General features: G+C 39.5%; 1 protein-coding gene across 1 annotated transcript in view; it reads right to left on the bottom strand.

The window, feature by feature from the left end:
- The window catches only part of LOC139759822 (transmembrane and immunoglobulin domain-containing protein 1-like), a 146706-nt gene that overhangs the window by 3783 nt on the left and 117106 nt on the right, over positions 1-25817 (bottom strand). Inside the window, exons 5-8 of the mRNA XM_071682310.1 lie at positions 22644-22795; positions 21662-21670; positions 13327-13444; positions 1-3144 (exon numbers count right to left, since the gene is read on the bottom strand). The exon at positions 1-3144 is cut by the window's left edge and continues 3783 nt beyond it. Coding sequence (XP_071538411.1) covers positions 2975-3144; positions 13327-13444; positions 21662-21670; positions 22644-22795 — 449 coding nt within the window. The 3' untranslated portion in view covers positions 1-2974. The remainder of the gene's footprint in view (positions 3145-13326; positions 13445-21661; positions 21671-22643; positions 22796-25817) is intronic.

The raw sequence follows: 25817 nt of genomic DNA, 5'->3' as shown, positions 1-25817 counted from the left end.
ATCATTATTGTTATCATTACTATTATCATTATGATGATAATGATTATCATTATCATCATTATCATTATTATCATTATCATTGTTATTATCATTATCATTATTATTATTATTATTATTATTATTATTATTATTGTTATCATTATTGTTGTTATTATCATCATTACATTATCATCACCATTATCATTATTATTATCATTATCATTATCATTATTATTATTATCATTATTATTATATTATCATTATTGCTATTATTACTATTATTATTATCATTATTATTATTATTATTATTATTATTATCATTATTATTATTATTATTATTATTATCATTATTATTATTATTATTATTATTATTATTATTATTATTATTATTATTATCATTATTATTATTATCATTATTATAACTATTATCATCATCATTATTACTATTATTATTATCATTTTCTGAACCTATACCAACATCATCATTGCTATCATTATCAAAATTATTACTAAAATTATCAGCAATATTACCATGTTTCATTATCTTATCATCATTATTATTCTTCCAAGAGCCATATTGTAAAATCCTTTGCTGAACCATTTGTCAGCCAACATTACATCTCAGAGAGGAAACAGATCAACCAATATCAACCATCCCTTGATTTTTGTCAAGTGTGAGGAAGACAAGCGCCGTTTTAGTGTCCTGTTGACCATAAACAACACCTCGATCAAGAACTAAATGCTATGGTGTCTCAACACCTTGAGCTTGTAACGTACATATCGTACTGTACACTTTGGAGGCCAATTTACATTAGTGATATAGGACAGCGTATAACAATGTGCGGCTGTAAGGAAAACAGGAGTGAAATATGCATCGGATCATAATGAAAAAAAATAGGAATATATATATAAATATATATATATATATATATATATATATATATATATATATATATATATATATATATATATATATATATATATATATATATATATATATATATATATATATTCCTATGGTTGATTGGGTAAGTGTAACTACCTTGGCACCATTTCATCACTGCAGCCTTCATTCAGTGTTAGTACCGCCATAGTCCAAGTCCTTTTGCCTAAGGTAACGAATATTGTCATTTTACATCCTGAAGACTTGATGAGCAAGTGATATGAACTTTCCCAGCTGGACGAACCATGTTGACACTTGGCCTGATGACGTTCGCATACCACGAGTTCCTTGGAAACAAAAGTATATCGTACGTATTAAGTGCCTTCATGTATGTTCCTTTAGTCTTTTATCTCTTAGCCGGTCTCTCTTATCATTAGTTTCTCTTAATGTGTGTGTTTTTCACACAATTTAACTTTTCTCACTCTAGGCATACACTGAAGAGTTTCTATTGTTTGTAGATTCTTTTTTCTACTTCATCTAAGTTGTCTCTCCTCATTTTTCACACTTTCACAATATCCCAGAGTCCCTCTCTTTCCCTTCTACCCCTTTCTTTGACAGGTTCTATTGCTCTTCTTCTTCATCCAGAATATAGATAGTCACTTCTACTACTACAACTCATTTTTATGTTTTTTGATTTTGTGGAAATATTACATGTTCCCCGTCATCCTTTTTAATTATGAAAACATCAGCATATATCTCTTTTCATCTTTTCATTCAGTGACTAACTCACTGAATGGGCTCTCTCTCTCTCTCTGCTTCTCAGCTACGGACATTATCAACAGGCATATTCCTTTTCTTCATGGAAGTCAAAGACCTCGCCACTTAAAACCCTAAAAGCTAACAACGTATGTACAAAAGCCTTCTAACAGTAGATACAAATGTTGACTATGTCTCTTATCTCCGCAGTAATACATATCGGGAGAGACCTAGAACAATGCTCGTCTCTCAGTTAAGTTCAGTAATTCTTGGTCAACAGAAGTCAACACTCTGCATCCAGGTCAACTTTAACATTTGATAAAATATTTTTCATGAGCTGACGAAATTCCCTCTCCAGGATATGAGAGATTCGCTCGCTCGCCATGTTAGATTTAATGAAAGTTAGATGATTGGAGATATATGTCTATACAGTTTATAAGAAATTCTAAATACAAGCTCTATAGACACGTTAAAATGAATTCCCCTTGAATATCAAGAAAATTTTGTCCCAGTCAAAAAGCTTCATTTTAGAGCAACTTCTATGTTCCTTGAATCCTGCCTCATTCACCAAGACTTCCATATTCAGTAGAATAAGATTTTTTACTTTCAGTCGGATATATCATTCACACTCAGTAAGGTGAGATCTCCATTCTCAGAAGAATTAGGTATTCAGCACTACTCACCTGAGACATTCACATCACCAAGAGTAAGATGTTCACCATCACCATCACCATTCACATACACGTCCTTAATGAATGAAAAACGACGTTGGCTCACTAAAAGCGTTCACCTTTACTTGAGTAACACATTCATCCAACAATAACAAGATGTTCATATTCGTTCAAGCAAGACGTTTCCCGCGTAGAGGAAAGCTGTCAACCTAACTTGAATGTAACGTGTGATTTTGTCCACCGAAATCGATGGAAATAGTGTGTCTTTTTATTTCGAGACCAAGAAATCTGGGAGTATAACCATATAAAAAAAACAGGCAGGCCCTCTGAGCCTGAATGTAGACATGACCCTCGTGACATGACTTTAGGGGAATTTAACCATGACATATGATATCCTGGAGGTTTGCAAGGTTAATTGGGTAGAAATTTACCTTAAAAAGTATTGCCTGGATCATAGTGACCTGGAATGGTATTACACAGAAGTTGAGCTTCGTGGATGCTGACCTCTCATGACTTAAGAGACTTTCGTTTTCAGATACTTCCTGATGAGAGGCTCTCCTTCGCCAAGCACGACCTTCACCAGGTATCTGTAGCACAGGCTACTCAGAGAGAAATCGACCTTGAAGAGTTTCCTCTGAAAGAAGTAGGCTGAGGTCCAGCTGCTGCCAGAGAATGTCCCTCGGTGTCACTGGAGGGTATGGTGTGGGCTGGGAGGCGGGCGCCCGGCCAGTAGGGGCGCCAAGAGGCAGGTGAGGTAGGCGCTGAGGAGAATGTGGGCGAAACTGGGGCGACACATTGCGCCGCCGCCGCCCTCCACCTGGTTCCTACCATGCTGCATGGCTGCCGGGGTCTTCCCTGACAGGAGAAACATTAAGGCATAGTTAGTTATCAACAATTAGTGAAGCTTTAAAATGAGCAAGTTATCATCAGAAAGTAGTATCATCAGTTCTACGAGTCTCTCACCGCCTTGTTTTCCTTAGCAGTCTTTGTGTAGTTAAAAGTGTCGACACCATATCCAACACCAAGCTTTCTAGGCTAAGCCTAGAAAGCTTAGTATTGGACGGCGGGAACCAAGTGTGATGTTGTGATTTGAATAACTTTGTTAAGTACTGGCACCTGATGAGCTGGATTGTCTCCATGAAACATGTCGTGCCACATATATAGAAAAAATCACATGTTAAATAAAATTGTATTATCCCTGGGGATATATATACCACTTCTGAAACCACACTGCTCTTCCCCAATCTGATGCTCTGTACATGCCTTCACCCTCTCAATCAATACCCTCCCATATAATTTGCCAGGAATACTCAACAAACTTATACCTCTGTAATTTGAGCACTCACTCTTATCCCCTTTGCCTTTGTACAACGGCACTATGCACGCATTCCGCCAATCCTCAGGCACCTCACCATGAGTCATACATACATTAAATAACCTTACCAACCAGTCAACAATACAGTCACCCCCTTTTTTAATAAATTCCACTGCAATACCATCCAAACCTGCTGCCTTGCCGGCTTTCATCTTCCGCAAAGCTTTTACTACCTCTTCTCTCTTTACCGAAATCATTTTCCCTAACCCTCGCACTTTGCACACCACCTCGACCAAAACACCCTATATCTGCCACTCTATCATCAAACACATTCAACAAACCTTCAAAATACTCACTTCATCTCCTTCTCACATCACCACTACTTGTTATCACTACTTGTTATATATATATATATATATATATATATATATATATATATATATATATATATATATATATATATATATATATATATATATATATATTTTGATGCGTGTGCGTGTATACATGTATGCATGTATGTATATATGCTTTCCTGTACATACAGTGGTTGGTCAACTATTCGTTGTAACTGGGCGATGTAACCCCTCGGGTTAACGAAGTCAATGAATAACTAGGACCACATAATTTTTTTTCCATAAATACATTACTATTCTGTAAATGACCGTAACACTCTACATTTGCATGTTGATTACAGTCACAATGACACAAAAACACAACATATCTATCGTGTAACCTAAACTAAATAAAATATTTTATTCAGAATAATAGAAGCGTACCTCTATTGGTTAGGTTAGGTGTACACTAACTGTATTTCACGTTACAGAATGGAAAGCTTTTGTCATAATGTGTTCCAATGTATACCTAATGTATACCATTGTACACTGCCAGTATCACTTGTGGTGGCTACCGTCGGGTTCTTCCATCTTACGTTTTATACATTCATTTGAAGCAGTTTGCTTTCTTTGTATTGGCTTGAAGTAGCTAGAAACTTTCTCTTATTTTCCTTTCATACAATTCTATATTGTATTTGTTACGTTACATTTTGTGTCTTACCGATATCTTGCTCTTTCATGTCTCCACCGCAGTCTAGTTCTCACTGCTGCTGCACCTTATGTCACTGCTACCATGTGCGTCATAGATATATTGCGCTTCATCGCGTCCACGTTTCACTGTTACCTTGCACAACTTTTGATAATATATTTCCCTCAGCTTCTTTATTGGGACTGATACCATATTTCCCGTGGTTACCTGGCCTCTCATTAATTTCTTGTTCTTTTATTGCTACCATAGTGTCTTAGCTTTCTTGTTTCTTACTGTTATCTTGTGGCTATATTGGCTATATGCTGCTCTGTTTACCAATGTTCTCCGTTTCCCAGTGCTTGTGCCATCTCTATTATCTGATTCAATCATCCTATCTCTCGATACTGTCTCATTGTCACCCTTTACATCACTGCTGTGTTTTTTTCCTTGCTACTTTATTTCTCACTAACTGTCCTTTGTTTTCATACCTTTGTTTTATTATTCACGGTGAAATATGCCTTACCCCTACTTTGTGTTGCCCTGCTATGTGATGGCTACCTGCCACCGTGTCTCACTTTTCATCCATATCACATAATATTCTCATTATGAAAATGGCTATGACGCATGATACATGAAAATACTCTTGGAAAATTATCGTCATCAAAGAAATTCCGTAATGGAAACACATTGTCGTTTTCACTCATCAAGTCAGCCATCGTAAGGAGGGCCTAGCAAATATGCAACACCAAAGTTGTCTTTGTCAAAAACTCATTTCTGGAAAATGTTCCTGGTAATCTTCTCCACTTACAAGAAATACCAACTAAAGACTATTTTCAGGGCTGATTTTAAGCTTAAAGTAAAACAGGAAGACGACGCGAGAGCGGCGCGTAGTGTGCTTTCCTTGGCTGAGTCCCACCTGCCTTAATAATGGTCTCCTGCACTTTCGATTTAACAAAGACATTTGTATTGATCTTTTGACGAGATTTTGCTAAAAGCAGAGTTATCTGGTAGCGTTCACCGCATGATAATCTGGTGTTACCAAGAACGAGTCGAATGAGTTACGTGCTGTCAAGTGTTATGTGCAAGATTCAGAGAACGTATGTTTGTGGGCCAAAACAGCTCACAGTGAGGATGAAGAAAACAAAACAAAAAAAAAAAAGGCAGTAACTTGGGAAAGGAGTGAACCTTAACGGCCACTATGGTGCTGGATCAGTGCAAAGCTGTCTTTGATCATCTCGATACCCAAGTAGTTAGTGCTGGTAACACTTCCCTGGTCGGTGGGTGCTTATCGCCTACTACCTACCAGAGAGAGAGAGAGAGAGAGAGAGAGAGAGAGAGAGAGAGAGAGAGAGAGAGAGAGAGAGAGAGAGAGAGAGAGAGAGAGAGAGCGAAGACTAATGCTGGTGAAAGGACCTCTGGGCCCCCTCATGTATAAAGGATAAACGAATTTTCCTTGCCGTTGAGAGAGGAATTTTCCTGATGTGAAGGATGTAAACGGATTTACCCTTTGTTGGGAGCGGAATGGGCTTGTCATCCTCTCACAGAAAAGTGGGCAAGTGGATATATTTCCACTGGTGTGTGGACGGAGGATGGAGAAATGTGGGAACCTACTCAAGCGTTCTAGAGTCTCCCGGTGTCTTTTGAGGTGAGTCAATTAGGGAGTTCCGGATCTTACTGGTGTTTCTGGGGGGAGACTTGCTGGTGTGGAGAACAGTTTCTTCTTTCTTCTTTTGTGCGCGCGCGCGCGCGCGCGCGTGTGTGTGTGTGTGTGTGTGTGTGTGTGTGTGTATCTATTAGACAGTACGGAGAAAGAGTTCTACACTCGTGAGGCCCCATATCTTGAACCTTCTCTGCTATCATGCAACTTTTTAATCTTTTCTATTTTGTAATTATTCACAATATCACCACTCTCACCTTATTCCATTCATCCACAGTTCTGATACTAAAACTGCTTCTTTACACTTTCTTAAAAAGTTTTTGCTCAGTTTCATGTTTTGGCCTCTGGTTGCCCTATGTTTACATCTTTTGGAGATCTCTTCTCATCACCCTGGTGTTGAATCTAGAAAACAGTGAAGTAACCCCATCCTGTTCTCTTGTCAGTCCTTTAACCTCTCAAGGTGACTCAGCTCTTAATTTTGGTACCATCATTTTTGCCCTCCTCTGGACCTTAGCTGTTTCCGCGCTACCTTCCCTAAAGAGCTTTTAGCATGAGTATGGGTCACTACCTGTGTTCTGTATTCCTTTCTCACTGCTATGAAATGTGAAGAAATGTATGGTTTTTATGCATATATGAAAAAGATTGTGCCAACGTTAGTGTGACAAAGAAAGTGTAGAAATACTGAGTGATAAAATCAGTGTGTCGGAAGAAAAATTAGTGATATATCAGCGAAGGCTGTGTTGTATATGATAAAGAAAAGGAGAAAATGTTGCTAAATTCACGTGGTTTATGTAGAAACCTGCTGCCGGGATACAGAGCAATTTCAATCTGTCAGGATAAGCTGGAGGTAATTTAGTGACTCAAAACAGGTTTCACATTTTACAAGAACAAATCTAAACAAACTTTAGATTGTGGTAATTGTTGACTCCCTCGTCAGGCACAAAACTGATTGTTTTGCGATGTACCCAAACAAGAGACGTCGATACTGTTACCGAGGAGCCAAGATGGACGACATTTAGTAAAGGTTTGACGACTTCGCCGATAAAGCATCTCCCGGGACCATGTACTTTGCACGCATACGAACCAACAACGGCACCGGTGTTAGGTCTGAAGATATCTAGTTAAGTACAAGAAACTTATAGAGTGATTAAAAGACGAACCTAAAACGCAAGTCATATCTAGCATCCTAGCGAGTCTTGATACCAACGGTACAGGCATCAGCTGATGTGTGAAGCGAAGGATGACATTCATGTTACAGATCTGTCGGTTGATTTCAGTCGCTGCAAAAATAGGTTTTGGTGGAGAGAAGTTCTATATGAACGGGGTAGATAAAAAAACGGGGTAGAAACTGCATGTCTGGGCACAGTGTCAGACAAGCACGTCAGAAGGCTGGCGATTATCCTTCGGAGGATCACACCTTTACAACGCTCACTGAGCAGATCTGGAAATGATGACATGAGGCTGTGAAGCTCGTGGTTGACGATGAGGCTGTGAAGCTCGTGGTTGACGATGAGGCTGTGAAGCTCGTGGTTGACGATGAGGCTGTGAAGCTCGTGGTTGACGGAGCTTGTTGATTATGTTATGGATAATTAAGTTTCATACAACTTGCTTAGTCTGCGGTAGCCCAGTAAACCACAAAATATTCACAGTGTGGGCTAAGAAACGAGGTGATTACAATGGGTCTTAACTCACTTAATGACTGTTGGCTGTCAGAGTATGATTTACCGTTATAACAGAACCTTCAAGTAAAAGATGTTCATTCCAAAAGGAATCTATTCAATATGAGACATTAAGATTAACGAATCTTGGTATAATGATTTGTCGTCTTTTTCATATCTGAATCCATTATGAATGTTCATTTTTAACCCTTATGGGAAGATATAAAGTTAAATTTGTATTTATAGTAAAAAATCCGGTGCGCTCATTTACTGAAAAATTAATACCACAAATATGGGAAAACCAGAAAATGTTATGACAACCAAAGGTCCTCTGTGATGGAAGACGCTTGTGGTATAAATGAAAAAACGAATTAGCTTTCATTCAAGGTTTAGTGACTGCACTCCACGAAGGAGCAGGTAATGATGGACTCCTTTGGAATGAAAAGGTTTTTCGACGAGATTGTACGTCCCTGTTGCTCGTCGACGGTGATGCATTGCCGCTACATGCAGATGGAGTCCAGTAACACACACACACACACACACACACACACACACATGAAAGTGTGCATGTGTTACTGGACTCCATTTGAATATATACGTATGTATATAACGTGCCATGTAGAAATTGTGATAAGTATTATGTTGGGCAGACTGGTAAGGATCTTTCTGTTAGACTTAAGCAACGTAAACATAATATAAGAACAGGCCAAAAATCAAATGCCTTGTTTAATCACGTTAAAAACTATGATCATTGTATTGACTGGAGTAATGCCATCTCAGTTATTAACTCTAACTCTATTACCACGAGATATATAATTGAATCTTCTATTATTAAATACACAAAGAATATAATCTTAATATTAGTGATGGTCTATACCAATTAGATAACTTTATTGTTGATAAAATTTGTATAATGACAAATTTATGAACGCTCGTTGTCTGTCTTGGACAATCGCATGTTTATCAAATGGCGTCTTAATTTCGTCTCTTCGATGTATATCAACTGCCTGTTATATTTCTCTCATGTGTCTCCCCTGATGATGTGATCATTGCACGAAAGCGCGCTTGGGAACTTATCGTGTTTCATTTTCCCTGTGGACTCAGGAATATATATATATATATATATTTTTTTTTTTTTTTGCTTTGTCGCTGTCTCCCGCGTTTGCGAGGTAGCGCAAGGAAACAGACGGAAGAATTGGCCCAACCCACCCCCATACACATGTATATACATACGTCCACACACGCAAATATACATACCTACACAGCTTTCCATGGTTTACCCCAGACGCTTTACATGCCTTGATTCAATCCACTGACAGCACGTCAACCCCGGTATACCACATCGCTCCAATTCACTCTATTCCTTGCCCTCCTTTCCCCCTCCTGCATGTTCAGGACCCGATCACACAAAATCTTTTTCACTCCATCTTTCCACCTCCAATTTGGTCTCCCTCTTCTCCTCGTTCCCTCCACCTACGACACATATATTCTCTTGGTCAATCTTTCCTCACTCATTCTCTCCATGTGCCCGAACCATTTCAAAACACCCTCTTCTGCTCTCTCAACCACGCTCTTTTTATTTCCACACATCTCTCTTAACCTTACGTTACTTACTCGATCAAACCACCTCACACCACATATTGTCCTCAAACATCTCATTTCCAGCACATCCATCCTCCTGCGCACAACTCTATCCATAGCCCACGCGTCGCAACCATACAACATTGTTGGAACCACTATTCCTTCAAACATACCCATTTTTGCTTTCCGAGATAATGTTCTCGACTTCCACACATTCTTCAAGGCTCCCAGAATTTTCGCCCCCTCCCCCACCCTATGATCCACTTCCGCTTCCATGGTTCCATCCGCTGCCAGATCCACTCCCAGATATCTAAAACACTTCACTTCCTCCAGTTTTTCTCCATTCAAACTCACCTCCCAATTGACTTGACCCTCAACCCTACTGTACCTAATAACCTTGCTCTTATTCACATTTACTCTTAACTTTCTTCTTTCACACACTTTACCAAACTCAGTCACCAGCTTCTGCAGTTTCTCACATGAATCAGCCACCAGCGCTGTATCATCAGCGAACAACAACTGACTCACTTCCCAAGCTCTCTCATCCCCAACAGACTTCATACTTGCCCCTCTTTCCAAAACTCTTGCATTCACCTCCCATCCCTCGAGGATGTAAGGCATGTGTACGTGTAGGAAGTGATTGGTTCTCAGTGAATGTCTCCATATATATATATATATATATATATATATATATATATATATATATATATATATTTTTTTTTTTTTTCTTTTTTTATACTTTGTCGCTGTCTCCCGCGTTTGCGAGGTAGCGTAAGGAAACTTACGAAAGAAATGGCCCAACCCCCCCCCCCCCATACACATGTATATACATACGTCCACACACGCAAATATACATACCTACACAGCTTTCCATGGTTTACCCCAGACGCTTCACATGCCTTGATTCAATCCATATATATATATATATATATATATATATATATATATATATATATATATATATATATATTTTTTTTTTTTTTTTTTTTTTTTTTTTTTTTTATACTTTGTCGCTGTCTCCCGCGTTTGCGAGGTAGCGCAAGGAAACAGACGAAAGAAATGGCCCACCCCCCCCCCCATACACATGTACATACACACGTCAACACACGCAACTATACATACCTACACAGCTTTCCATGGTTTACCCCAGACGCTTCACATGCCTTGCTTCAATCCACTGACAGCACGTCAACCCCTGTATACCACATGACTCCAATTCACTCTATTTCTTGCCCTCCTTTCACCCTCCTGCATGTTCAGGCCCCGATCACACAAAATCTTTTTCACTCCATCTTTCCACCTCCAATTTGGTCTCCCTCTTCTCCTCGTTCCCTCCACCTCCGACACATATATCCTCTTGGTCAATCTCTCCTCACTCATTCTCTCCATGTGCCCAAACCATTTCAAAACACCCTCTTCTGCTCTCTCAACCACGCTCTTTTTATTTCCACACATCTCTCTTACCCTTACGTTACTTACTCGATCAAACCACCTCACACCACACATTGTCCTCAAACATCTCATTTCCAGCACATCCATCCTCCTGCGCACATCTCTATCCATAGCCCACACCTCGCAACCATACAACATTGTTGGAACCACTATTCCCTCAAACATACCCATTTTTGCTTTCCGAGATAATGTTCTCGACTTCCACACATTTTTCAAGGCTCCCAAAATTTTCGCCCCCTCCCCCACCCTATGATCCACTTCCGCTTCCATGGTTCCATCCGCTGACAGATCCACTCCCAGATATCTAAAACACTTCACTTCCTCCAGTTTTTCTCCATTCAAACTCACCTCCCAATTGACTTGACCCTCAACCCTACTGTACCTAATGACCTTGCTCTTATTCACATTTACTCTTAACTTTCTTCTTCCACACACTTTACCAAACTCAGTCACCAGCTTCTGCAGTTTCTCACATGAATCAGCCACCAGCGCTGTATCATCAGCGAACAACAACTGACTCACTTCCCAAGCTCTCTCATCCCCAACAGACTTCATACTTGCCCCTCTTTCCAGGACTCTTGCATTTACCTCCCTAACAACCCCATCCATAAACAAATTAAACAACCATGGAGACATCACACACCCCTGCCGCAAACCTACATTCACTGAGAACCAATCACTTTCCTCTCTTCCTACACGTACACATGCCTTACATCCTCGATAAAAACTTTTCACTGCTTCTAACAACTTGCCTCCCACACCATATATATATATATATATATATATATATATATATATATATGGATTTGTATGTAGCATTTATGGATCTGGAGAAGGCATATGATAGAGTTGATAGAGATGCTCTGTGGAAGGTATTAAGAATATATGGTGTGGGAGGTAAGTTGTTAGAAGCAGTGAAAAGTTTTTATCGAGGATGTAAGGCATGTGTACGTGTCGGGAGAGAGGAAAGTGATTGGTTCTCAGTGAATGTAGGTTTGCGGCAGGGGTGTGTGATGTCTCCATGGTTGTTTAATTTGTTTATGGATGGGGTTGTTAGGGAGGTGAATGCAAGAGTTTTGGAAAGAGGGGCAATTATGAAGTCTGTTGGGGATGAGAAAGCTTGGGAAGTGAGTCAGTTGTTGTTCGCTGATGATACAGCGCTGGTGGCTGATTCATGTGAGAAACTGCAGAAGCTGGTGACTGAGTTTGGTAAAGTGTGTGAAAGAAGAAAGTTAAGAGTAAATGTGAATAAGAGCAAGGTTATTAGGTACAGTAGGGTTGAGGGTCAAGTCAATTGGGAGGTGAGTTTAAATGGAGAAAAACTGGAGGAAGTGAAGTGTTTTAGATATCTGGGAGTGGATCTGGCAGCGGATGGAACCATGGAAGCGGAAGTGGATCATAGGGTGGGGGAGGGGGCGAAAATTCTGGGAGCCTTGAAGAATGTGTGGAAGTCGAGAACATTATCTCGGAAAGCAAAAATGGGTATGTTTGAAGGAATAGTGGTTCCAACAATGTTGTATGGTTGCGAGGCGTGGGCTATGGATAGAGTTGTGCGCAGGAGGATGGATGTGCTGGAAATATATATATATATATATATATATATATATATATATATATATATATATATATATATATATATATATATATATATATAGATAGATAGATAGATAGATAGATAGATAGATAGATAGATAGATAGATATAGATAGATAGATAGATAGATAGATAGATAGATCATTACTAATTCATCTGGAGTAGGTCTTTAACACCTTTCTCATAGTTGGTGTGAAATTAAAAGCTCTCCACCTTGTTATGTTAACTATCTTGCAGCTAACTTTCTTAAAACTATCATCTCTCTGTTGTACAGATATTACTTCGGTTGCTGCTTTCTTACACTGTCTGTGTATGCTTCAGCTACTAAGGTCTGGACCCACGACTCACGATTGGCTGCTATTTCCTACAGTTTCTTTGTGGACACCAGCCGTACTAGCAGTGACAGTTATGATGCCTCCTTTTCTCGAACAACAATGTGGAATTTTCTTCCTTCTATTGTCTTTCTTTCTTCCTGTAACCTTTGCAAGCTTGATCCTCAGGTCTGTACCCACCCGTGGGCACTGATATCAAACTCACCTGCATTGTTTTCCAGTCAGTCTTGATATTTTAGTCATTTGGTATATTGTTCCGTAACTTGATATGGACTGGCTTGGGGTTTGCTTTTGTCCATACCGCGTCGGGTAGTATATAAAACCAGGAGTACCTAAACCCTTCCTTCATCCAATCTTTCTGAATCATCTTACAATGTCTCCTCAGACCATATCAGCTCACCCCTGCATCTCACCCAGTTTACTCACCTGTGACCACGTGAACTGTGACGTTAGCTGGGGTGGCCAGATGTGGTTGACACGAGTAAGTACCAGCATCAGACAGCTGCACGCGTGTTACCACGAGACTGCTGGTGAAGTTTTGATGCTGCACCTGCCAGGGAAGATACACGTTAACTTTACCAACTGCTATCGATGCCACACGCTATTGACGCACATGTTACCAGCGCCTTACATCATTGGTGTCAAGTGGTGTTAATAGTTCACTTGTTACTGGAACCATATGTTATGGGATCAACGTGCTACAGTTCTCTTGATACTGGTGCCTTGTGGTCCGGTGTTATGTGGTATCAGTGTTTTGTGCTGTACATGAATTTCGTTATGAATGATTATCATTGATGTATGTTATATGTTCTACTTGTTATCAATGCTACATGTATTAGTGAAGTCCAAATGTTGCTGATAATATGTGTTATTAGTGTCCTAATTAGCTAGCGTCATGAGTCTTTAATAACATATATGATTAGCCGTTCGTGTTGATGATGTCAGCGGATTAAGCGTAATGCTTAATGAATAAATTCCATGTGCAATAAACGCCATGTGTTATTGGTGCTATGTATCATTAACGCTGTTATCATGTTAGTGCCATGCGCCATTGTTCGCATGTGTTACTGGAACCGTTAATTACTGAGGCAATTTATGTTGTCATAATGAAAATGGTGTCATATGTTATAATGTTACCTGATAATAAGATTATCTAATGCGGACTTATGTCAGTAGTGCAGATGTCATATGAGTCATATATGATTGATCATTTAAATGAATGTGGCACGTATCATAAGTGTCATTATGTTTCAATCCGCTTCCACATCTATCCACATCAGTCTAGAATTTATTTCCTTGCATTCTCTCCCACATTCCTACAACTTCTGTTTCAGGAGCAGTGCTACTCTTTCCTTACCTCCTGTCCTATCATCAACCCTTGATTTTACTCCTAAGACATTTCTAAACCATTCTTTCCCTTTACCCTTCAGCTTTGTTTCTTTCAGAGCCAGAAAAACGGATGGATTTGCGTGTGGCATCTATAGATCTAGAGAAAGGATGTAAATGATAGGGTTGATAGGTATGTCTTGTAAAAGATGAGATGAGGGAGGAAAGCTGCTAGAAGCGGTGAAAATTTTTTATTTAGGGTGTTAGGTATGTATACGAATGGGAGGATATGAAAGTGAAATATTTCAAGGGAAGGTTGGTCTGTGGCAGGAGTGTGTGATGTCACCATTGTTGTTTGATAATTCTATGGATGGGTTGGTGAGAAAAGTAAATGCAAGAGGCGAGTTTGCAATCTTTACAGGATTAGAGAGCCTGGAAAGTGAGTTAGTTGTTATTTGCCGATGATAAAGCATTAGTGGAAGTTCCTAGTGTGAAACTGTAGTAATTGGTCACGTGGAAAGTTTTGTGGGGCCTGGATGTGGAAAGGGAGCTGTGGTTTCGGTACCTCATACATGACAGCTAGAGACTGAGTATGAACGAATGTGGCCTTTGTTGTCTTTTCTTAGCGCTACCTCGCACAAATGTTGGGGAAGGGGGTTGTCATTTCATGTGTGGCGGGGTGGCGACAGGAATTAATAAAGGCAGCAAGTATGAATTATGCACATGTGTATATATGTATATGTCTGTGTATGTATATATATATATGTATACGTTGAAATGTATAGGTATGTATATGTGCGTGTCTAGACTTGTATGTATATATATATATATATATATATATATATATATATATATATATATATATATATATATATATATATATATATATATATATATATATATATATATATATATATATATATATATATTCTTTCTTTTTTCTTTTAAACTACTCGCCATTTCCCGCGTTAGCGAGGTAGCGTTAAGAACAGGGGACTGGGCCTTTTTTGGAATATCCTCACCTGGCCCCCTCTGTTCCTTCTTTAGGAAAATTAAAAAAAAAAAAAAGAGAGGGGAGGGTTTCCAGCCCCCCCGCTCCCTCCCCTTTTAGTCGCCTTCTACGACACGCAGGGAATACGTGGGAAGTATTCTTAATCCCCTATCCCCAGGGATAATATATATATATATATATATATATATATATATATATATATATATATATATATATATATATATATATATATATATATATATATATATATATATATATATATATATATATGAAGAATGTGTGGAAGTCGAGAACATTATCTCGGGAAGCAAAAATGGGTATGTTTGAAGGAATAGTGGTTCCAACAATGTTGTATGGTTGTGAGGTGTGGGCTATGGATAGAGTTGTGCGCAGGAGGGTGGATGTGCTGGAAATGAGATGTTTGAGGACAATATGTGGTGTGAGGTGGTTTGATCGAGTAAGTAGTGTAAGGGTAAGAGAGATGTGTGGAAATAAAAAGAGTGTGGTTGAGATAGCAGAAGAGGGTGTTTTGAAATGGTTTGGTCACATGGAGAGAATGAGTGAGGAAAGATTGACCAAGAGGATATATGTGTCAAAGGTGGAGGGAACGAGGAGAAGTGGGAGACCAAATTGGAGTTGGAAAGATGGAGTGAAAAAGATTTTGAGTGATCGGGGCCTGAACATGCAGGAGGGGGAAAGGCGGGCAAGGAATAGAGTGAATTGGAACGATGTGGTATACCGGGGTCGACGTGCTGTCAATGGATTGAACCATTGCATGTGAAGCGTCTGGGGTAAACCATGGAAAGTTGTGTGGGGCCTGGATGTAGAAAGGGAGCAGTGGTTTCGGTGCATTATTACATGACAGCTAGAGACTGAGTGTGAATGAATGGGGCCTTTGTTGTCTTTTCCTAGTGCTACCTCGCACATGTGAGGGGGGAGAGGGTTGTTATTCCATGTGTGGCAAGGTGGCGATGGGAACAAATAAAGGCAGACAGTATGAATTGTGTACATGTGTATATATGTATATGTCTGTGTTTGTATATATATGTGTACATTGAGATGTATGGGTATGTATATTTGTGTGTGTGGACGTGTATGTATATACATGTGTATGTGGGCGGGTTGGGCCATTCTTTCGTCTGTTTCCTTGCGCTACCTCGCTAACGCGGGAGACAGCGACAAAGCAAAATAAATAAATAAATATATATATATATATATATATATATATATATATATAATATATATATATATATATATATATATACATATATATATATATATATATATATATATATATATATATATATATATATATATATATATATATATATATATATATATATATACATATATATATATATATATATATATATATATATATATATATATATTATATATATATATACAGAGAGAGAGAGAGAGAGAGAGAGAGAGAGAGAGAGAGAGAGAGAGAGAGAGAGAGAGACCTACTTGTTGTGGGCCATAGTTGACCATGGTAGAGTTATGGAACCAGAAGATGTAGATGGGAGGCTCCACAGCGTGCCGCACATGGCACTCCAGCGCTAACTTGGATCCCTCCTCGATGTGCACCTCGCTGGGTCCGCTCACCACCGCCTCCGCCTCTGTACAGGTCAGAGAAGTTCACTGATGAATGGTTAGCTTGGAAGGAATTACAACCATTTAGTTATTATCCGGGTGAGGGAATCGAAAACCCTTGTCATTGTTCAACTGAAGGGAAAGCAAAATTGTTGGAGCATTGACTCAAGTGAAGGACAAAATGGAAAAGTATTTATGATTGTCTGACTGAGCAAGGACATTCCTTCAACAGTTGCTCTCACTTGGAGAGGACAAACCCGTAGATAGCTCTCAACGGAAAAAAGAATGCACTTCAATCATTGTTTGTCTGAAGAAAAGACTAAACCTCTCAATTACTATCTAGCTGAAAAAACCAGAGTATATTGTTAGTTTAAAGCTGAAGGAGAAGCCATACCCTTCTATTCTTGTCTACTTTACACCTATATAAGGGAAAACAAGCATTTTCTTGCTTCCACATCTATACAGAGATGTGTATGATATATTTTCTACCTTAACATATGAAAGATATAGATGTTCGCTGTATGCACATTTACACAATGAAATACAAAATATGTTAACCTCCCTTTACGCTAGCACAGGAAAATACTAGTTTAGCGTTTGTACGTCTACACAAGATAAGTAAAAGCTACTTGTTGGCTCTACATTTGTGTAAAAAAAAAAATATGTATTTTTTACTACACTTCACATACGCATCGGAAAAGAAAACTATTTTTGCGTCCAATTTTGCAACAGAAATCTGAAATGTGTACCATAAACACACCTGAGGATACGAAATCATTACTCATTCACTGCCTCCACATCTGCATAATAGCTTGCCCATATCTTTACGGTAGGAATGGTGAACTGTATACTACCCTTACATGAGCATATCGGAGAAATATTAGATAGTTAGTGTCTCACATCCGCACAGGGAAAAGCACAGATAGTATACTACTTCCACATTTGCGAAATACACTGCCTCTATACACTCACACAGACACAGAAAGAGAGAGAGACACACACACACACACACACAGTGATCAACAAGATTCAGGGAAAGGTCAAGCATCATGTATTAGATAAGAGAAAGGAGTGTCATAAACACAACCAGGTTGTGTTTACCAAATGGCGTCCTAGGTTCGTCTCTTCGATGTATATCAACTGACTTATATTTCTCTCTTGTGTCTCCCCTGGTGATGTGATTATTACACGAAAGTGCACTTGAGAACTTATCGTGTTTCATTTTCCCCGTGGACTCATAGGAATATATATATATATATATATATATATATATATATATATATATATATATATATATATATATATATATATATATATATATATATATATATATGCAACAATCACCACTGGAAAGAGGAAATATAAGCGGTAAGTACTTTCGTATTTATTTTCTCTTTCCAGTGGTGATTGTTGCATATATTTCTTCCCTGCGTGTCGTAAAAGACGACTAAAAGAGGAGGGAGCGGAGGGCTGGAAATTTTCCCCTCCAGTCTTTACTTTTCTGAAAGAGGGAACAGAGAAGGGGGCCAAGCGAAGATTTTTCAGTTCTAAATGCTACCTCGCTGACTCGGAAAATGGCGAATATGTATGAAAGAAAAAATTACATACACAATCACCAGTGGACAGAGAAAGCTAGAAACGGTGCGTACTTTCATTTATATATATATATATATATATATATATATATATATATATATATATATATACGAACAAAGTGCATATGAACGTGCACCTTCATAGAACCTTCATAGAACATACAAACCTCCAACAACCGGAATCGAACCCGGGACCCCTGTGCAACAGGCGGGATTGCTGTCGCTAGGCTATGATCGCGATAATGACGAAGACTATGATAATGGGTCTGATCACCCTTGCCGCTATAAGGCTCTTGCCGAGATCAATAATAATCAATGTGTCAACAAAAATACAAGTATGGCTTCATCCACAGTAAATCCTAATGTTACAAAGTTTTGTGGGATTTTAAGATATGAAATACTTTTTCTTTCTCCAGTAGTTTTGCAACTTTGATATTAGATTTTTTATTCGTTTGTGATATCCAACAGAAACTTTATAAAATGCTATTTTTTTTTGTTGAGTAAGCAATATCAAAGATTTACATGTAAAGGGTATAGAAAAAGTCATCCCAAAAGCAAATATGTATTTGGGAGGTACATGTAAGGAAATATGTATTACATAGTATACAAACACGTAAATGTGTAATTAACATATATTTTTTATAACTTATTTTGCTTTGTCGCTGTCTCCCGCGTTAGCGAGGTAGCGTAAGGAAACAGACGAAAGAATGGCCCAACCCACCCACATACACATGTATATACATACACGTCCACACACGCAAATATACATACTTATACATCTCAACGTATTCCATTATATCAACCACGACAGCAACTCAACCTATACACATGACTCAATTCACTCTGCCCTTATTAATTTCCATCGCCACCCCGCCACACATGGAATAACAACCCCCTACCCCCTCATGTGTGCGAGGTAGCGCTAGAAAAAGACAATAAAGGCCACATTCGTTCACACTCAGTCTCTAGCTGTCATGTAATAATGCACCGAAAACCACAGCTCTCTTTCCACATCCAGGCCCCACGCAACTTTCTATGGTTTACCCCAGACGGTTCACATGCCCTGGTTCAATCCATTGACAGCACGTCGACCCCGGTATACCACATCGTTCCAATTCACTCTATTCCTTGCCTCCTTTCACCCTCCTGCATGTTCAGGCCCCGATCACCAAATCTTTTTCACTCCATCTTTCCACCTCCAATTTGGTCTCCCTCTTCTCCTCGTTCCCTCCACCTCCGACACATATATCCTCTTGGTCAATCTCTCCTCACTCATTCTCTCCATGTGCCCAAACCATTTCAAAACACCCTCTTCTGCTCTCTCAACCACGCTCATTTTATTTCCACACATCTCTCTTACCCTTACGTTACTTACTCGATCAAACCACCTCACACCACACATTGTCCTCAAACATCTCATTTCCAGCACATCCATCCTCCTGCGCACATCTCTATCCATAGCCCACGCCTCGCAACCATACAACATTGTTGGAACCACTATTCCCTCAAACATACCCATTTTTGCTTTCCGAGATAATGTTCTCGACTTCCACACATTTTTCAAGGCTCCCAAAATTTTCGCCCCCTCCCCCACCCTATGATCCACTTCCGCTTCCATGGTTCCATCCGCTGACAGATCCACTCCCAGATATCTAAAACACTTCACTTCCTCCAGTTTTTCTCCATTCAAACTCACCTCCCAATTGACTTGACCCTCACCCCTACTGTACCTAATAACCTTGCTCTTATTCACATTTACTCTCAACTTTCTTCTTCCACACACTTTACCAAACTCAGTCACCAGCTTCTGCAGTTTCTCACATGAATCAGCCACCAGCGCTGTATCATCAGCGAACAACAACTGACTCACTTCCCAAGCTCTCTCATCCCCAACAGACTTCATACTTGCCCCTCTTTCCAGGACTCTTGCATTTACCTCCCTTACAACCCCATCCATAAACAAATTAAACAACCATGGAGACATCACACACCCCTGCCGCAAAACTACATTCACTGAGAACCAATCACTTTCCTCTCTTCCTACACGTACACATGCCTTACATCCTCGATAAAAACTTTTCACTGCTTCTAACAACTTGCCTCCCACACCATATATTCTTAATACCTTCCACAGAGCATCTCTATCAACTCTATCATATGCCTTCTCCAGATCCATAAATGCTACATACAAATCCATTTGCTTTTCTAAGTATTTCTCACATACATTCTTCAAAGCAAACACCTGATCCACACATCCTCTACCACTTCTGAAACCGCACTGCTCTTCCCCAATCTGATGCTCTGTACATGCCTTCACCCTCTCAATCAATACCCTCCCATATAATTTACCAGGAATACTCAACAAACTTATACCTCTGTAATTTGAGCACTCACTCTTATCCCCTTTGCCTTTGTACAATGGCACTATGCACGCATTCCGCCAATCCTCAGGCACCTCACCATGAGTCATACATACATTAAATAACCTTACCAACCAGTCAACAATACAGTCACCCCCTTTCTTAATAAATTCCACTGCAATACCATCCAAACCTGCTGCCTTGCCGGCTTTCATCTTCCGCAAAGCTTTTACTACCTCTTCTCTGTTTACCAACTCATTTTCCCTAACCCTCTCACTTTGCACACCACCTCGACCAAAACACCCTATATCTGCCACTCTGTCATCAGACACATTCAACAAACCTTCAAAATACTCATTCCATCTCCTTCTCACATCACCGCTACTTGTTATCACCTCCCCATTTACGCCCTTCACTGAAGTTCCCATTTGCTCCCTTGTCTTACGCATCCTATTTACCTCCTTCCAGAACATCTTTTTATTCTCCCTAAAATTTACTGATAGTCTCTCACCCCAACTCTCATTTGCCCTTTTTTTCACCTCTTGCACCTTTCTCTTGACCTCCTGTCTCTTTCTTTTATACTTCTCCCACTCAATTGCATTTTTTCCCTGCAAAAATCGTCCAAATGCCTCTCTCTTCTCTTTCACTAATACTCTTACTTCTTCATCCCACCACTCACTACCCTTTCTAAACAGCCCACCTCCCACTCTTCTCATGCCACAAGCATCTTTTGCGCAATCCATCACTGATTCCCTAAATACATCCCATTCCTCCCCCACTCCCCTTACTTCCATTGTTCTCACCTTTTTCCATTCTGTACACAGTCTCTCCTGGTACTTCCCCACACAGGTCTCCTTCCCAAGCTCACTTACTCTCACCACCTTCTTCACCCCAACATTCACTCCTCTTTTCTGAAAACCCATACTAATCTTCACCTTAGCCTCCACAAGATAATGATCAGACATCCCTCCAGTTGCACCTCTCAGCACATTAACATCCAAAAGTCTCTCTTTCGCACGCCTGTCAATTAACACGTAATCCAATAACGCTCTCTGGCCATCTCTCCTACTTACATAAGTATACTTATGTATATCTCGCTTTTTAAACCAGGTATTCCCAATCATCAGTCCTTTTTCAGCACATAAATCTACAAGCTCTTCACCATTTCCATTTACAACACTGAACACCCCATGCATACCAATTATTCCCTCAACTGCCACATTACTCACCTTTGCATTCAAATCACCCATCACTATAACCCGGTCTCGTGCATCAAAACCGCTAACACACTCATTTAGCTGCTCCCAAAACACTTGCCTCTCATGATCTTTCTTCTCATGCCCAGGTGCATATGCACCAATAATCACCCACCTCTCTCCATCAACTTTCAATTTTACCCATATTAATCGAGAATTTACTTTCTTACATTCTATCACATACTCCCACAACTCCTGTTTCAGGAGTATTGCTACTCCTTCCCTTGCTCTTGTCCTCTCACTAACCCCTGACTTCACTCCCCAGACATTTCCAAACCACTCTTCCCCTTTACCCTTGAGCTTCGTTTCACTCAGAGCCAAAACATCCAGGTTCCTTTCCTCAAACATACTACCTATCTCTCCTTTTTTCACATCTTGGTTACATCCACACACATTTAGGCACCCCACTCTGAGCCTTCGAGGAGGATGATCACTCCCCGCGTGACTCCTTCTTCTGTTTCCCATTTTAGAAAGTGCCAAATATATATAAAGTGGGAAATATATATATATATATATATATATATATATATATATACAGAGAGAGAGAGAGAGAGAGAGAGAGAGAGAGAGAGAGAGAGAGAGAGAGAGAGAGACCTACTTGTTGTGGGCCATAGTTGACCATGGTAGAGTTATGGAACCAGAAGATGTAGATGGGAGGCTCCACAGCGTGCCGCACATGGCACTCCAGCGCTAACTTGGATCCCTCCTCGATGTGCACCTCGCTGGGTCCGCTCACCACCGCCTCCGCCTCTGTACAGGTCAGAGAAGTTCACTGATGAATGGTTAGCTTGGAAGGAATTACAACCATTTAGTTATTATCCGGGTGAGGGAATCGAAAACCCTTGTCATTGTTCAACTGAAGGGAAAGCAAAATTGTTGGAGCATTGACTCAAGTGAAGGACAAAATGGAAAAGTATTTATGATTGTCTGACTGAGCAAGGACATTCCTTCAACAGTTGCTCTCACTTGGAGAGGACAAACCCGTAGATAGCTCTCAACGGAAAAAAGAATGCACTTCAATCATTGTTTGTCTGAAGAAAAGACTAAACCTCTCAATTACTATCTAGCTGAAAAAACCAGAGTATATTGTTAGTTTAAAGCTGAAGGAGAAGCCATACCCTTCTATTCTTGTCTACTTTACACCTATATAAGGGAAAACAAGCATTTTCTTGCTTCCACATCTATACAGAGATGTGTATGATATATTTTCTACCTTAACATATGAAAGATATAGATGTTCGCTGTATGCACATTTACACAATGAAATACAAAATATGTTAACCTCCCTTTACGCTAGCACAGGAAAATACTAGTTTAGCGTTTGTACGTCTACACAAGATAAGTAAAAGCTACTTGTTGGCTCTACATTTGTGTAAAAAAAAAATATGTATTTTTTACTACACTTCACATACGCATCGGAAAAGAAAACTATTTTTGCGTCCAATTTTGCAACAGAAATCTGAAATGTGTACCATAAACACACCTGAGGATACGAAATCATTACTCATTCACTGCCTCCACATCTGCATAATAGCTTGCCCATATCTTTACGGTAGGAATGGTGAACTGTATACTACCCTTACATGAGCATATCGGAGAAATATTAGATAGTTAGTGTCTCACATCCGCACAGGGAAAAGCACAGATAGTATACTACTTCCACATTTGCGAAATACACTGCCTCTATACACTCACACAGACACAGAAAGAGAGAGAGACACACACACACACACAGTGATCAACAAGATTCAGGGAAAGGTCAAGCATCATGTATTAGATAAGAGAAAGGAGTGTCATAAACACAACCAGGTTGTGTTTACCAAATGGCGTCCTAGGTTCGTCTCTTCGATGTATATCAACTGACTTATATTTCTCTCTTGTGTCTCCCCTGGTGATGTGATTATTACACGAAAGTGCACTTGAGAACTTATCGTGTTTCATTTTCCCCGTGGACTCATAGGAATATATATATATATATATATATATATATATATATATATATATATATGCAACAATCACCACTGGAAAGAGGAAATATAAGCGGTAAGTACTTTCGTATTTATTTTCTCTTTCCAGTGGTGATTGTTGCATATATTTCTTCCCTGCGTGTCGTAAAAGACGACTAAAAGAGGAGGGAGCGGAGGGCTGGAAATTTTCCCCTCCAGTCTTTACTTTTCTGAAAGAGGGAACAGAGAAGGGGGCCAAGCGAAGATTTTTCAGTTCTAAATGCTACCTCGCTGACTTGGAAAATGGCGAATATGTATGAAAGAAAAAATTACATACACAATCACCAGTGGACAGAGAAAGCTAGAAACGGTGCGTACTTTCATTTATATATATATATATATATATATATATATATATATATATATATATATATATATATACGAACAAAGTGCATATGAACGTGCACCTTCATAGAACCTTCATAGAACATACAAACCTCCAACAACCGGAATCGAACCCGGGACCCCTGTGCAACAGGCGGGATTGCTGTCGCTAGGCTATGATCGCGATAATGACGAAGACTATGATAATGGGTCTGATCACCCTTGCCGCTATAAGGCTCTTGCCGAGATCAATAATAATCAATGTGTCAACAAAAATACAAGTATGGCTTCATCCACAGTAAATCCTAATGTTACAAAGTTTTGTGGGATTTTAAGATATGAAATACTTTTTCTTTCTCCAGTAGTTTTGCAACTTTGATATTAGATTTTTTATTCGTTTGTGATATCCAACAGAAACTTTATAAAATGCTATTTTTTTTGTTGAGTAAGCAATATCAAAGATTTACATGTAAAGGGTATAGAAAAAGTCATCCCAAAAGCAAATATGTATTTGGGAGGTACATGTAAGGAAATATGTATTACATAGTATACTACACGTAAATGTGTAATTAACATATATTTTTTATAACTTATTTTGCTTTGTCGCTGTCTCCCGCGTTAGCGAGGTAGCGTAAGGAAACAGACGAAAGAATGGCCCAACCCACCCACATACACATGTATATACATACACGTCCACACACGCAAATATACATACCTATACATCTCAACGTATTCATATATATACACACAGAGACATATACATATATACACATGTACATAATTCATACTGTCTGCCCTTATTAATTTCCATCGCCACCCCGCCACACATGGAATAACAACCCCCTACCCCCTCATGTGTGCGAGGTAGCGCTAGAAAAAGACAATAAAGGCCACATTCGTTCACACTCAGTCTCTAGCTGTCATGTAATAATGCACCGAAACCACAGCTCTCTTTCCACATCCAGGCCCCACGCAACTTTCTATGGTTTACCCCAGACGGTTCACATGCCCTGGTTCAATCCATTGACAGCACGTCGACCCCGGTATACCACATCGTTCCAATTCACTCTATTCCTTGCACGCCTTTCACCCTCCTGCATGTTCAGGCCCCGATCACTCTAAATCTTTTTCACTCCATCCTTCCACCTCCAGTTTGGTCTCCCACTTCTCCTCGTTCCCTCCACCTCTGACGCATATATCCTCTTTATCAATCTCTCCTCACTCATTCTCTCCATGTGACCAAACCATTTTAGAATACCCTCTTCTGCTCTCTAAACCACACTCTTTTTATTACCGCACATCTCTCTTACCAATTATTACTTACTCGATCAAACCACCTCACACCACATATTGTCCTCAAACATCTCATTTCCAGCACATCCACCCTCCTGCGCACAACTCTATCCATAGCCCACGCCTCGCAACCATAAAACGTTGTTGGA

Source organism: Panulirus ornatus, chromosome 34, assembly GCF_036320965.1.
Source record: "Panulirus ornatus isolate Po-2019 chromosome 34, ASM3632096v1, whole genome shotgun sequence".
Taxonomy (NCBI): domain Eukaryota; kingdom Metazoa; phylum Arthropoda; class Malacostraca; order Decapoda; family Palinuridae; genus Panulirus; species Panulirus ornatus.
The sequence above is the reverse complement of the archived record's forward strand: the minus strand, read 5'-3'. Positions and strand labels throughout refer to the sequence as shown.